The sequence below is a fragment of the Telmatherina bonti genome (genome assembly GCF_933228915.1).
Source record: "Telmatherina bonti genome assembly, chromosome: 12".
NCBI classification, from domain to species: domain Eukaryota; kingdom Metazoa; phylum Chordata; class Actinopteri; order Atheriniformes; family Telmatherinidae; genus Telmatherina; species Telmatherina bonti.
The window spans coordinates 30581377-30596871 of record NC_136610.1 but is presented as its reverse complement, the minus strand read 5'-3'; the positions used below and the strand labels follow the sequence as shown (position 1 = coordinate 30596871).

At 40.7% G+C, this 15495-nt stretch overlaps 2 protein-coding genes across 2 annotated transcripts in view; one reads left to right on the top strand and one right to left on the bottom strand.

Moving 5' to 3' along the window:
- The window catches only part of pdlim7 (PDZ and LIM domain 7), a 30808-nt gene extending 27011 nt beyond the window's left edge, over nucleotides 1–3797 (top strand). The window contains exons 12-13 of the mRNA XM_079249805.1: nucleotides 3226–3341; nucleotides 3675–3797. Of these exons, the coding sequence (XP_079105931.1) occupies nucleotides 3226–3341; nucleotides 3675–3761 (203 nt within the window). The 3' untranslated portion in view covers nucleotides 3762–3797. The remainder of the gene's footprint in view (nucleotides 1–3225; nucleotides 3342–3674) is intronic.
- A 7863-nt stretch (nucleotides 3798–11660) lies between these two features.
- Nucleotides 11661–15495, bottom strand: part of unc5a (unc-5 netrin receptor A) — a gene marked incomplete at both ends in the record, with an annotated part of 146068 nt that continues 142233 nt past the window's right edge. The window contains 3 exons of the mRNA XM_079249520.1: nucleotides 11661–11826; nucleotides 13951–14129; nucleotides 14238–14402. Coding sequence (XP_079105646.1) covers nucleotides 11661–11826; nucleotides 13951–14129; nucleotides 14238–14402 — 510 coding nt within the window. The remainder of the gene's footprint in view (nucleotides 11827–13950; nucleotides 14130–14237; nucleotides 14403–15495) is intronic.

Below are 15495 nucleotides of genomic sequence, written 5' to 3'. Positions count from 1 at the left end.
TTGAGGCAGCGTGGGATTATCTTGACATAGAATTATTTAAAAGAAAAAAAAAAAGCAGCTCATATCCGGATTAAATCTTTGAAATATCCTTCAGAAAGCCTTATGAACTAATGTTGAAGTCTTGTTAAAGAAGAGGTTTCAGACTGTATTACCATACCATTCATTCATTCATTCATTCTCCAAACTGCTAAATCCGATGAAGGGTCGTGGAGCCTATCCCAGCAGTCTTTAGGCGAAAGGCAGGGTACACCCTGGACAGCTCGCCAGTCCATCGCTGGGACCATATCATACCTTACCATATATATTTATAAAGCTCTTTAAAAACAACATACAGCTAACCAAGGTGCTATACAGGAACAGCAAGTGAAAAAACAGCTTAAAAAAATAAAAGAACAATAAAATGACAATTCAGTCGTACTAAAATGCCAAAGAATAAAAATATTGATTGCTGAAGGTGGTGATAAAATTGGTCTTTATGCTGAAAAAATTAAAAGATCCTATTTCCCTTCTTTTTTTTTTTTTTTTAAAATATCTATAAATATGAGTTTTTTCATGACTTTTCCATAGTAATGTGAGATTATGTTTAGGTTATAATGGCCAAAGATAATGAAATTTGATTTTATGACTCTTACCCTCTGTTATTACTGAGGACAATCCTCTTTTTAATTCTGATTAGAAACCACATGACAGGTGATCAAACTTATATGTGGACATTTTCAGCCATAAAAATAAAGCCGGAATACATTTGCTTCTTTCACAACTTTTCCTCATTTAAACCTTAAACTATGGCACCGCTCTGCTGCAGCTGTATCACTTTCACCTCAGCGGAACAGCCCTAAAGTGCACTTAGTAAAGTTTCGCCCCTAGTTTTGGCATATTTGTTTTGATCAGACATTCTGCTGCTTCGGTGTGACATTAATTGGTTTTTCAGGCCATATATTGCATCTGTAAGGCAGCAGTAGTCGGTTCCATCAAACAACTCCACAAACTAACAGGAAACACTGTTTTAGTCAAACAGAGGGTAAATTGTTCTCCAGTAACTACTTATTCACTGTCTATATGACATCAAATCCCACAGAAAACTTTTAAAACGGTTCAGTCATAGATTTTTATATTTTCTTTCAATCAGATTTCTATCTTAATGTCTGTTTTTTTTTTATTTTTTATGCTTAAACTTCCATGATGAGATCCTCTGCTGGCAATAAACAATGGATATGTATATTGCTTCCAGAGAAGCTGCAAAAGCTTTTTTTTTTTTTTTTTTTTTTTTTTTTGAACACATCTTGTCCAACAATAAAGTAATCAGAATGATGGTTTGGATGCTGTGCTGAGCAAGTTTGCTTCATCAAGAGGAGCTTTATATACATACATCATCTGAATTCTTGTATTGTTTTTGTTTATTTTAAATAAATGTTTGTATTACAAAGTTGGCATAGTACTGCTGGACCTGACTGGAGAGGATGGAAAAGGGACAGAAAGAAAGCAGAAAAGGAAAGTAGACAGAGAACAGGAGGAGACAGAAATGCACCACGTAGAAAAAACTATGCAAGCCAATCACAGATTCTGGACCATCTGCTGCACCTGCACCAGAACCCAACACAGGGCATCTCATGGTCGTCCCCCCCCCCAGCAGGAGGACAAAGTCAACAGCTGTCAGAAGCAACAGAGAGGAAAAAGCTAAATAGAAACCATGTTGTCCTGCTAAAACCAGAAACACAAATAAAATGGCTGTTAGTGAGTAAACACAGTGACTGTCAGCATGCAGAATAGACGCAGTGAAAAGAGTTCAAAGAAGAGTGATCATGTTAATATGGCCCCGCCTTCACAAAGGTCAGAGGTCACACACACACACACACACACACACACACACACACACACACACACACACACACACACACACATCCCTCTGCATACACCCTTCCCCTCCTAATAGTCGTGGTCAGTTGTGGCCCTGTCCAAACCAACGGTGACACCCCACGAAACTCGAGCTGCAGCTCTCGGCCTGATTCCCAGCCTGAGTTAAAGCCAGCCACTGTTTAACGATGATGCTTGAGTTGAAAATACAAAACACTGGCGAAGGAAAAAGCACGCTCAATATCCGAGTGTGCAGATTGATTGGTTCCACTGACAACCGGGAAACATCTCAACCCATGTAAGAGGCCCTGTAACTTCACGCATGGCTTGAGTCGTACATATTTATTATAAATCTGCAGAGGCTGTAAGTACATTGGTGAAACTCACAACCCACCGCACAGCGTTATGTTTATGATTGATGTCTGATCTTTTTAGTCCTTGATAGAGAACAGATGCCACAGAAAAAAAAAAAGTGCTTTGCTATTGAAGTTGTCCTTTTCAGTGCAGCGCGTTTCTTCTTTTAGTATTTCTTCCCAGATTATTTATAGTTCTTCTTTAAATCAAGCTATTTGTGACAGTTTTTTTTTGAGGCATTGTTGCAGCATTGCTGTGAGGTTTTGTGAACGTGGCTGTGCGGACCACAGTCAATCATAGCGTGATGTTTTCATCTGCTGTAATCTGTTCAGCTCCAGTTTGCTTCGTGCATTTCCATGTTGGCTTTTATGAATGGTACGCGCACCTCTATTATGCCGTAAATGATTTAGCAGGGCAACACACGTCTTGCTCACTCCAGAGGCTCTGACGTGCGTCACTGCTTTATCGGAGGCGAAGCTGCGAACCACAGTACTCATATTCTGAATAATGCCTTTAGCTCTGATAAACATTCTGCTGCCTCAGCATCTTGCAGGGATTGTGCAGCTCGCACCCACTCACTCTCGAGAAGCGGCATTATAACCTGACACTTTTCCTGAGTCCTTGTGATGAAAGAGACTGGCAAATCCATTCAAGTATCAGGAGCAATTTCCCCTCATCCTAATCCTTTCCTTACACGGCGGAAAGGCCCTGCTTCTGCACAAATATCTCAAACAGCCACGTTATCAAATGGACATTGAGGACAGAAGCCTGTGTTTGGCATCAGCTCAGCTTCATCCATCGTTATTTCCCCCATTTAGTCCCCTAAGTAGTGAGATTTTATTTATCCTCGACAGCAGAAAGCTTTTTTTAAAAAAAAAAAGAAGAAAAAAAAAAAGGGGGGGGGGGGGTCAGCTTGTTGACATGCTGAGCTGATAAAGATCTCCTTTAGATTAAAATATTCTGTCATATTTCCTCTCTCATCCTGTTGCTTCTTTTTTTTTTTTCCCCCCTTTCCAGACTACGAGAAGATGTTTGGCACCAAATGTCACGGCTGCGACTTTAAGATTGATGCCGGCGATCGTTTCCTGGAGGCCTTGGGCTACAGCTGGCATGACACGTGCTTCGTCTGTGCTGTAAGTCATTTTGATTGATTTGGTCTCTCGTTGGCTGTCTTTGCCCCATATCTTGTGTCTGTCCCAGCACAATGACACCTGAACAATCTGCCTCCATCTCTGATCCTCGAGCTTCCCCTTCACTCTCTGTCTTTTAACCCATCACCTGCTGTCTGCCTCCAAATCTCTCTCATTTTGTCATGAAAACTGAAAGTGAATCCAGACAGCCAGATAATATGTGCCTGCTCTGGCCGGTGGAAACTGCCAGTGTCCATGTGAATTTGCACAAAGTCTGATATCCTCTCTGCCCTGGTTTCTCAATCTGTCTCTGTCTGTCTCCTTTCATCTTTAAAGCTCTGCCAAATCAACCTGGAGGGTAAGACGTTCTACTCGAAGAAGGATAAGCCCCTGTGCAAAAGCCATGCTTTTGCTCCAGTGTGAGAGAGCCGGCTACATCTTTGGAGGAAGATGCACATCTTCCCCCTCCTCCTCTTTACCCTTTTTCTGCCCTCTGACACACTACATCCCCTCTTTGCCAACCACACACAGAGTTTAGCTCTATCTTCTTTTTTTTTTTTTATCCTGCAGACTTTGTTTCTGCACTCGAAGCTCAATGCCGGCTTCACATACTGTAACTTTTACTGCGCTGTCCAGTCAGTTCGGATTTCACTGTCTGTAATAACAAACGCTGCGCTGCAAAACTGGAAGTAATCAAGGAATTATTTCACAGCATCATCAACTTCTTGGCAAGTAAAATTTTTTACAGAAAGAAAGTCACCTTTAATTATTCTGACTTTAGATTTCACAGTCGTCGCTGAAGACATCTCATGTCTCTTCAGTCCTCATCTTCTCTCATTGAGACGTAGCACCGAGGCCATATCTTCCACTTTAAAGGAGTCATTGAGCCTCTAATAATCAGGCATATTGCAGTAATGATCTGACACATCTCCAGCCATAAGTGCAGAGAAGTGGCGGCCCCCATGCAGGACCCTGGTCAACTCATTTGCTCTTTTTGCAATGCCCTTTAATGTAATGGAAGCCACTGTAGTAGAAAAAGAGTTTTTGCATTTCTGCTTGAATGAATGCCCCCCCCCCCCCCCCCCCCTTCTGTTCCACAGGTGCATGAAATGCTGTACATTTCACTTTGCCTCACACATACCGGAGCACACACTGCAAATATATAAGGAATTTTTTTTTATACAAATACAATCTTAAAGCAATCAATTTTTTTTATCATCACAGATATGATTGATGGAGAACAAGGTGCCTCATATGTTTTGCCTTCCTGCAGTATGGAGATCAGCTTTTTAGATTAGAATTTGAGACATTTTTATGTTTAAGAAATGGATATTTTCCCCTCATGTTACTATGATATTGTGATTATTCCTATGAATACTTTCAATCTATTGTTGATGATGTATTTATATTGCTTCAGAAGTGGCCTGTAAGTGTTTTTGTAGCTGCTGAAATTTTCAAATAAAACAAGCGACACCACAATGTGAGACTGATGTGTTGTTTTTTTTTCCCACACGAGATGGTATCTTAGACTGATAAACCACATTTATATACAGTTGTGCAGAAATGTTTACACTAAAGAGGCTCATCTGTGTCTAGCAGTTGGACACAATGTAATATGTTTAAAGCTGCAGAAAGGTTTTCACCCTTAAAGAGTGACCAGCTTAGTATTGACCTTCCTAGACCTCTAAGTCAACTCACAAGTTGTGGTAGTCCATGAAATGCTGCAGTTTCATCTGCAGCACAGTAAGACTGCACAAAAACCATGACTTGAGAAAGTTGTTCTGACTTCATAAATAATTAATGTGATAAATCATTCCAGACCCACTTACTGATTTAGGAGGTTTTTTTTGTGTATTTCTTGCAATAGTTTTTGGTTACTGCTGCAGAATGTTACATAAAACTCCAGAAAGTTTAGATTTTCCATCTTGAAATAAAGTTTAAAGTAAACGATGAAGAAGATTTATGTACAAACTGTTTTTAGTAGTGTAGAATCATCTAATGTGGATTGTGGGTTATTTATATCTACCCATCCACCATGTTGCACCGGTATATTTTTACAATAACACACAATGGACAGACTGAGGTTACCACATGCATGGAAAGGGAAGTTACCTCAAAATCTTATCCATTGCTCAATAAAACTGTAGTGTGCAACAATTGCAAAGATCCATCCATCTATTTTCTTAACCGCTCATTCCAATTAGGGGTCATGAGGTCAAAGATGTATAAAAGGAAAAAAACAAATTACAAACATTTCAAATAGTATCTAGCTGCTTTGCTGAATCATGAGGTCTTTGTTACCTCGAAATAAACCTGGAAACTACAATTAGTGGCTGCTAAATATGCCGGTTCTGTTAAAAAATATGAAGTAAATTAAGAAGGTGCAAAGCCAGTTCTGGATAGATGAAGTCAGAAAATAAAAACCACTGGTTTCATGTGTAAAATCCACAGCAGATCATATTAGTGAAGTAGAAGTCTCTTGTAGATGGAGGTATTTTAAATGCATGCTACCTCCAACGTGTTCCCAATAAAGTTTCAGAAACAGCTGTAATAATGACTTCAAAGGTGCAGCAAGTACCGAACTTGAATGACTATTATTCAATGAATATTTTTCTTTTGGTATCTAATCACTTTATTAAAAAAAAAAAAACCCAAAAAAACAACTTGAGTTTTTAATCTCAAAATGAGCTATTTATGTTTACTATCAATGGGTCTTCTTACACGGCAGCTGCCATATTTGTGCCTCCATTTTTACTATGGTGTCTATGGCTGTGTCTTAATTCAGGGTCTGTATACTTCAAAATGTGCAGACTACCTAGGCTACGAACTGTTCTACGTAGTCTGCACACTCTGAAGTGCGTTACTATTAGTGAAATGAGACAGCCTAACTACTTGTACAAGAATTACCCGTAGTGCTCCAGTCCTCTGTTGCCCAGCAACTACATATTTATCTAATTAGTGATCCATTCTTTCACAAAAAAGATTTTTTTTTTAAATGACAGAAAATGGCGGCATTAATTTGAATTTGATTTATTTTCAGCCCTTGGCGCGCCACAATGACATATGCAGCCGACAAATCTGCACTTCAAAGTGTCCAGACCCTGAATTGAGACCTTGAAAGATTTTTTTAAAAAGCAAACAAATATGATAAAATGTTTCCACTACAGTCAGATGTTCTGTTCCTTCCAGTCACCTGTTCACAGGTATTTTGTCACACTGTTCATCAGAAAAGTGCTCTGATTTGTCCAGGACTGATTTTTGTTTTTTTTCTTTAACTCAATTAAATGACCGTGTCTTATATCATTGAATTAGAATTTAGCATATTTTTAATTATTGTTTCTTATTTTAGTCTCCAACAATTGAGTGACTGTAATAAATTCAGCCTTTTCTTTAATGAAAGGAGACAAAGACCTTTGAGAATGATCGTATTTAAATTCATTTGTGGTTATTGGACACAATGTCCTCCCAGTTTGTCTCCTGGGACAATTCAATTCAATTCCACTTTATTTTTTATCGTGTCAAATCACGGCAATACCATCTCAAGACGCTTTACAGACAGAGAAGAAAACATAATGAAAGCCAATTCATAATAGCCTATATAAGGAAACCAACAGATTGAGTTGAGTCCAACTCAATCTCCCATCCTGAGCAAGCACACTGGCAACAGTGGGAAGGAAAAAACTCCTTTTTAACAGGAAGGAAACTTCCAGCAGAACCCGGCTCAAGGACAGGCAGCCATGTGCCTCTGCTGTGTGGGGGGAAGAGGACAGAAAGACAACAGACAACAGGAACTGCTACTCCCGGCCAGGGAGACCTGCTGAGACAGGAGACATACATGTTAATGATGCAACACTGTTATTGGGGTGGGGGGGTAAAAGAAAGAGAGATGAAGAGAAAAAGAAAGAAGCTCAGTGTATCAGGAAATGTCCCTCAGTCTAAACCTATAGCAGCATAACTAATATGTGTGTGTATATATACATAAAAATAAACGGTCCGGCTGGTGTGGTACCTACACCGGCGCTCTGCTGCTCATTCTTTTCTATCAGGAGTGCAATGCATTCTGGGATAAAGGGGCACATAGGATACATCTCTTGTATCCTTCGTTTTAAGATAATCTGGAGCCAAATGAAGTGCGGATTTGAAGGGTGGACTCGAAGAAGCCTTTAAATCGGGACAGCGCTTAGCCCGCATGCAGCTGACAAATCCACACTTCAAAGTGTGCAGACCCTGAATTGAGACACAGCCGTAGTTACCTGTAGCAGGGTCATCGCTGCACCCAAAGGCTCTAGATCAGGGGAGTCAGAACCCAGTCCTTGAGGGCCGGAATCCGGCAGGTTTTTGTTGTTTCCCTCCACCAACACAGCTGATTCAAATCAATGGATCCACCAGCTTCTTGTCAACCTGTTTGAGTGTGTGTCAGGTGTGTGTTGGAGCATGGGGACAGCAAAAACCTGCAGGACACTGGCCCTCCAGGACTGCAGTTTGACACCCCTGCTCTAGATCCTCACGCACATGTAAACATGTTTGGAAGAAATTTGGCCACTGATGGCCACTGTCCATTAATAACTATGCTTCTTCTTGGCGCCCTTTGCCATGCTTATCATTACTGTTAGTAATTTTTACACACTGTACCTTTAACTGAAGCAATGAATAAGTGTTTCCTAAAAACATCTTTAAACCAGTTCGAGTAATGTAAACGTTGATGTAGAAGCTCTAAAAGTTCAGTTCTTTCAAAGCGAATAAAAATGGCAATATTCCAAGAAAAGATTCTAGCCCTTCATTTAACAATATATAATTTATTTACAACAATTTCGGATTGAGTTACTATACATACCTTTCTGAAATGTCATAGATAGATATATATACATAAGGCCAAGTAAATACTTGAAAGCACTTAGAAACGAATTTCCAAAATTCTACCCACAAATCCATATCATTGTCCAAAAAGTACAGAAATCCTCCCATAGCAGAAGTTTTTCCATTGCCACAAAAGTTTTGACAACAATTTACATTGACAATAAGGAACACAAAAAGTAAAAAAACCCAAAAAAACAATAGGAGGATTATACAATTGCATAAGCGCTGTGGCATGTAATAAATACAGCATTTTTGACTTGCAGAAAGGCAAGGAACATTGAACCAAGGAACTAAATAGAAAACCATTCACAAGTACAGAAATCTATTGTTCTTAGTTCAAAAAGAAAACAGTTCATTTAGTGACAGGGAGGCACACACACACACACCCAACTTTACTCACACACACTTGAATACGTCCTGGACACTGAATAATGAGCGACACAGAGTACAGTGTTTGGATGCAACAGTTTTCCCCCGTACAAAAGGATGGACGTGTAGTGTAACCCTTAAACAAAGCATATGCGCGCGCGCGCGTGTGTGTATTACTAACACGAGTCTTGCAGAAAACTATGAGGCCCAGATTTTATCGTGAAGAAAACAGTATTCATCACACACACAGTAATTGCAGATCTGTTGTAAGAGTTAGACGTGAAGATAGATGCTGAACATCCTGGCGGCTGGTGAATTACATTACTGAAATGTGCTTAGGCAACACATCCAAGACAATGACAAGGGGTGATAAAATTTCACATACAGTCTGACTGTACAACTGCCATGGCTCATCTAAACATGCTGTGTCAACACTGTCTTGTCAGTGTCCAAGAACTGATGTCCTCCTTGTCCTGATTAGCCTCCACACAGTCCCAGAGTGGTGAGTCACTAAGCGCTAGCAGCCACTTCCCCCTTGTCTTTAAATGCTTACAGTTAAGAGAAATAATCAGGCGGACGTATGCAGAGTAAGGAGGAACGAAATGTGTGGAGAAACACGCCCTGTAAAACGGCCTCTAAACCCTTAACACTGCAAATCACTGCTAGATCGCCAAAGAACAGTATATAAGCAAACACGTCACGGTTTAGACTTGACAAATGCTGCGCCAGTTAAGTGTCTTTTTTTTTTTTTTTGGCTTCATATTAAAATATAATTTACATTTGTTTACAAAGTGATCAAAGAAACGGACACCGCTTAAACAAACAGCATTAACTCGCAAAAAGGACTAAAGCAAGTAAATGAGATAAACTAAGGATTTGGACTTAAGGAAAAAAAGTCTGCTGTTGAGACAAAACAGCAACTTAGACTTATTTTATGCCAGCGGCAAGTAGAAACAGTGCTGAAACTATGTTTTTTTTTAATGGATACAATATGATGATGAGGTGGATTCAAATGATATTCATAAAACTTTGGTTACCAATTCTGCTGATATACAGTATGCAAAGTGACAGCACATGGCTGGTATAGAAAAAGTATTTACATATTACATGTGGCAATGATTCAGGGCGATCACCATGTCATCGGATGAGGGAATAAGTCAAGGGTTACTATTTCCAAAAAGTTAACAATTTATTTCATGGCATCTCTGTATAAAATACTAACAGGAACTGCAAAAGTCTTAATAAAGGGGGGATTGTGTTTGATGCAATGAGGAATCATTTCCATGAGTTAACAGCTGCTGAGATGCCATGTAAAAAGAAATGGTTAAAAAAAAACAAAAAAACAAATGGGATCATTTTCCCCACAAGAAGAAAAACTAAACGTACATTCCAAATATCTGACAATCATAAACAAGGCTTTGCTCGATCTTAAAGGTTGAAATCACAAAAGATGGAGGGATGGCCTTTCCCAGCTGTTGGAACGAGAGCTAATTCAATGAAAGGGGCTTTCGTTTACAACTTTAAACAGACAACTTCACATGCAACCCTGAGGCAGACAGAACTATGGCTAGTTTTGGGATTGCTCACACCTTTTACAAAGTACAATGCTGAACCTGTGAACTTTAATAAAACTGTATTTATGTTGCCCGATATGAGTGAATTGTTACTAAGAAATCACTGTGAATGAAAGGAAACGCTGCAAAAACGTAACGAGCAGGTTATGCATGGTTGCTTGAATTTCCCAGATACCGTTTCCCACCTTTTTTACAGAATAAAACATGTTCAGTAAGCAGAGAAGTGGGTTTATGAATAAGCCACTTTCAGTTTTATCTGAGATACGGGCTTCTCTCTGATGTGGAAATACTGTTTGCCACACAGCAAATATTGAATTCCCACCAACATTGCTTTATAAATAATACAAACAAAGCTGCACAATTACTCGTGCAACATGACTAATCTTGTGAAGATTTTGAGGAATTTGTTGTCAGATTTTCTGTGGCAAAGTGCTCTACATTATTCATATAATAACCCTTTCGGCCTTGTTCTTCTACAGAGGGGGGGGGGGGGGGGGGGGGGGGATTAATGTGATCAAGGAGAAAATGTCATTTTAGAAATGAGTTTTGGCAACATTCAACGCTCCCATGTTTGTGGCTAGAAAGCCTTTCGGCGCTATGGCTCCTTCATTAGCTGTAAAATCTGCAACAGTTAAACATCACAATGAAGTAGTGGGCTAATAAACTATTAACACCAGACTTAAGCTTATGGATCAAAATCAGAGGTTTTAAATAGAAATGGCTTCTGAAAAATGACTTTTTATTTTAAAGTACAGTATCACTCCCTCTTAAAAAAAGGTTCAGAGAGCCCAAACCTCACATTTATTGATTTAGTTGCAGAAAAAGCTGAATCTAGACATCAACATGTTACATTCACAGTAGTGATACCGGCTGGACTAAAAAAAAGAAGAAGCAAAACATGCAAATAAAACGGGACGGATTTCTGTGGCTTTCACATACAGTCTGTTTCAGACGTCCACACAGGTGTGGGATGAGCTACAGGCCGTCTGCGTGTTCAAACGATAAGTTACACGTATGACAAACGTATGTCTCGGTTGATGGGGATGTGTCTGCGATAGCGTCATGATGCAAACCCGCCAATTGCATATGTCGTCTCTTGTCTCTCACCTGAGGTGACCGGGCACCTTTATGTGTAATGCAGAAGATTTTTTTTGGATAAATTTGCAATATGTGATGTTAGTTATAGCATTACATTTGTATATCGCTGCTTAGCAACAGGTGTGGGATTAATGTGTAAAGCAGAACAAGAGTGGACTAATATATCGTCAAATCTTTGATGGGATATTAAGAGTTGCCTTTCCACACACACTGAAACGCTTCCTAATTGGGTCTGTTATTAAAAGATTTTTACTTGGATGGGATAAAGGGTCTCAATCCTACATAAACCTTCAACAATTCGAAGAACAGGGACAGCTCTGCCCCTCCATCCCGGCTGCTTTTCTTGTTGTTTACAGGTGTGTGTTTATTGTGTTGTGGACTTTCTCTTCTTCACCAGTCTCTCTTTCTCTCCTCGTTTTCTGGGTTAGCACTCGCCATCGGAGACCAGGAATATCATAGCTTCTTGTTTGCCAATGTCAGCCATGACCGTGGCCAGCTGGTTGATGTTGCCGCTGTGGAAATGTTGTGCCTCCCACAGGTCCAGGATCACAGAGGTTGGGCTCACTTTGGATGCAAAGAAACTCATGTGTCTACAGAGCGGAGAGGAGAAGACAAGGCAAAAAATTAGAGTGAGATTTTAATGAGGCGATCAGGCGACGTGGAAACATCACACAGGGCGGTTTCTCGTTTTCTATCGAGCAGAAGTCGCAGAAAAAAACCTTTTCAGCTGATATTTTACTGTGCGGCTCCTTGTAACTCTGCCGCTGTCAGGTTTTATGGTGTGTTATATTGTTACATCCAGCTATGCTGCGTTAAAGTAAAAAAATGATAAAAGGTTATAACAACACACTAGCTCTTAAAGCTGCCATCAAACACAAAAATGGCTAACAATTTTCATTTGGAGCTCAACTCCATAACCCTCATTCCTCTTTATTTGATGTTGAAATTGCTCCTAAATCCCGTATAGTAAATCCTATATGGACTTTCACAGTTAAGTCGGAAGTGACCTTTTCTGTTTTAGGAGCACCACCTTCACGATCAAACCTAATCAATGACAACAAAGCAGCGGCCCCCGCCGGTTGTATATTTGATGTTGAGTGGGAGCTGATCCCCACAGCACCTGAAGATGCTTGTTTGATTTAATGGCCTTTTTCTGTTCTCCAAATATCCAGGGCCTCAGCTGTTCTGTAGAGCATGAATGCTATTTAAAAAAAAGGGGGGGGAAAAGCATTAAAACTGAGTAGTACACATCTTTGGCACAAATAGGGATTGTGCAATGTGAGTGTTTTGAACAGAAGGAGGGCAGACAAAAACGCCACCATGTTCTGTTCACCTTGAGAGAGGTCTGGGAGTCTGTTATTTCCTCGTATCTTCTGTTTGCCCACCGAAGCATCCTGTGATGGCTATAAACATGTGACTACTTTGGCAGTGCACGCAACACAGAGGAACACATTGTCACTCTGCCATTTTGAGTTGGATTATATAGCACAAACAGCTCTCCTTCTGTGTTGTGAGAACAACAACAAAGACAAGTGTTGGTCAAAAAAAAAAAAAAAAAAGTGCGTGGAAATGAACCTTTGGTCATTTTTCATATGAAAGAAAAAAAAAAAGCAAAGATTGAGCCTGGCGTCAGACGTGTCAGCACAGCTATTCACTTCGTTGTGTGAGGCACCAGCTCATCTTGTATGGCTCAGACACTGCAGTTCGCACAGTCTTGGGAGAGAAAGATCAAATAAAAGGTTCTTGGCATTTTAAGTTTTATTGATTGGCCCCAGTTCCACTAGGTCTGAACGCTTTACACAGTCAGAAACAAACAGAAATACAGCAAGACAGAATGCCGAGGAGCCGCTGCCTTTTCAGGAAAACACGTTGTTAGGGACAGATCAAACAACAGAGACGTCGTTCCTTCCTTAGGCCTAAATGAGAATTGATTATGTTGAGCCAAACATTGCTAATTAAACCTGTAGTGCATCAATTCAATTTGGAATTAATTGGGGTAAATAAAGTTGATTGGACAAATTAAGTGTTCCTATTTGATTTCATTACAAGGTAGAAATTAAATTGGAGGATGAGGGATCAATGCCGGGCTTCGCGTTGTTACAGGTGCTCCGGTGATGAAGTACAGTGACTGAGAGAAGAAATTGGTCTGAGGTCGGCGCGGATCCAAACCTATTCCATCTTTTCTTGCTGCTGATAGGCAGCTAGCTTGCAGCCTTTCCAATTACAGCTGTTAAGGAGGATGTAGCAGGTAGAAGTTTAGCAGCAGACTTTAAGCTGCTTACCTGTTTCCGAAGGGAAAGGAAGAAGGGGGTCATGTTTTCTTGCAGAAATGATAGCTGTATCCATCAAGGCCACATTAATCCTATAATGTTAGCTGAGTGAAAAGAGGATTAGCTCTCTGAGGTATTACTTTGTTTACTTGAACTTCAGGACAAACACTTGTAGGTGATGAAGCAGTCCATGCTGAATCGTGGTCAAGCAGTTCATAAATGCAGAAAAAAAAAAAGATCAAATGAAATTCATTTTGAACACATGGTTGATTGCATGTTGTGTTTTCAAGCAGTGCACATGTATTGCTGGAAGCTCTTGTAACAGGGAGTCTGCACAATGGGGGGGTTGGTCTCCAGAGCTTTAGTATCTGCTCTGACAAGCTCCACTGATGATCAGATCTGCAATCAGATGAGGCAAAATGTTCTTGTAAAGACTGTATTTACCTCTCCAGTTTTAGTCTTTGTGCTAGCATTCTCCAGTCAGCTCCATTGGGACAGGGGGCATCCAGGCTGCTGCAGATCTTCTGCCTGATGAGGTACGGGATCTGAAAGGCGCTTGGCCCCGCTAGAGCTGTTGCATTATTGTCCATTAAGAAAAACTCAGAATCCAGCGCCCGAGTGTCCTGGTGGAGAAGCATCCATGAAGCACAGGATTAAAACCTTCAACTCACAGCCAGGCTGAATAGTTGTAGTTGTGCAAATTACTGGTTGTTGTTCTGAGTAAGCTTTACCTTGGCAATGTTGAAGTCCAGGCCAAAGCTTTGTCCCTCCCCCTCAACCTGCCACACGCACAGCTGGCAGGTGAGCTCACAGGTGCTGAGGCTGAGCCGCTCCAGAGTGAACGTGCAGTGCAGGTACCGCTGGGAACCGTTCCAGATGTGGTAGAACGGGATCTCCTGCAGAATGAACGTTGCAGCAGCACAGTCAGAGCTACATGTCTGAAACACGGCGTAACAGGACACCTGCCTGGAATACACTGCGATTATCATTAATCACACTGACATAAACTGCCGTTATCAGGTAAAAATGGCTACGTAAGCAGCAGACTTACAACGTTTAAATAAGTTAAATGAATTAGACTCTTTAATGGTGGTTTAAAGGATGACTAAATGGTTAAGTATATTACAGAAGAAATCGAATTTAGGATTTGAAGAGATTGCACAGCATATCTGTTTGACATTTTTTTCCTCAACTGTTTCCTTTCAGCTTCTCTTTGCCTTCATGAACTGTTTTATGGCAAAGCTACAAATGATGCTGTGCACACAGAAGTATGTATTTCTACATGTATATAAAGTTGTGAGAAGTGCTTCTATCTAAGATTCAGCTACTGCAGAGTATTTGCTTGAATTTCCTCAATTCTGCTCATCTCAACATCTTTTTTTCTTTTTCGCCGCATATTCGTGGCTTATTTGCATAACCCCAGAGAACTGCAGCAGCAATGCTGGAATAAAGGGGCTCGCCTAACTTCCCACTTCACCCCGAGTTCAGCTGCTAATAAGACCTGAGTGTGAGAGTAAAGTGGGCCTGCAGCACACGCTGCTAACCAAGTGGGGGCACTGTTACCCAGGCAGACCTGCAACAGGGGGCGTGGGTGAAATGCACAAATGTCTTCAAGGGACTCCAGGGAGACTAAAGGCCTTTTTGACTGCACTGCTGAGAGGGGAACAACACTTCCAAATGAACAGGCACAGTCCAGAGAAATAAGCCTCTGCTCTGGGTGCATTGTTGTTGCTGCTGCTTGCTTGGCACAGTCTGTGTTCTCTCTTTGGGGACCTGGTGCTCAATGCTCACATAGTTACAGCCAGAACATTTTCTAGTCCTCTTTGAATAGCCCTTGTGTTACAGTTGTTGGCCACGCAGGTACAGAGAGTGGAGTAAAAGGTGGAGAAGTTCCAAAATTCAGGTTTGCAAAGTTCCAGAGACGTACATACTGCTCTATATTTCAGCTAAGTTCCCAGAGAGCACAGCTCATACAATCAATCAGCCTGC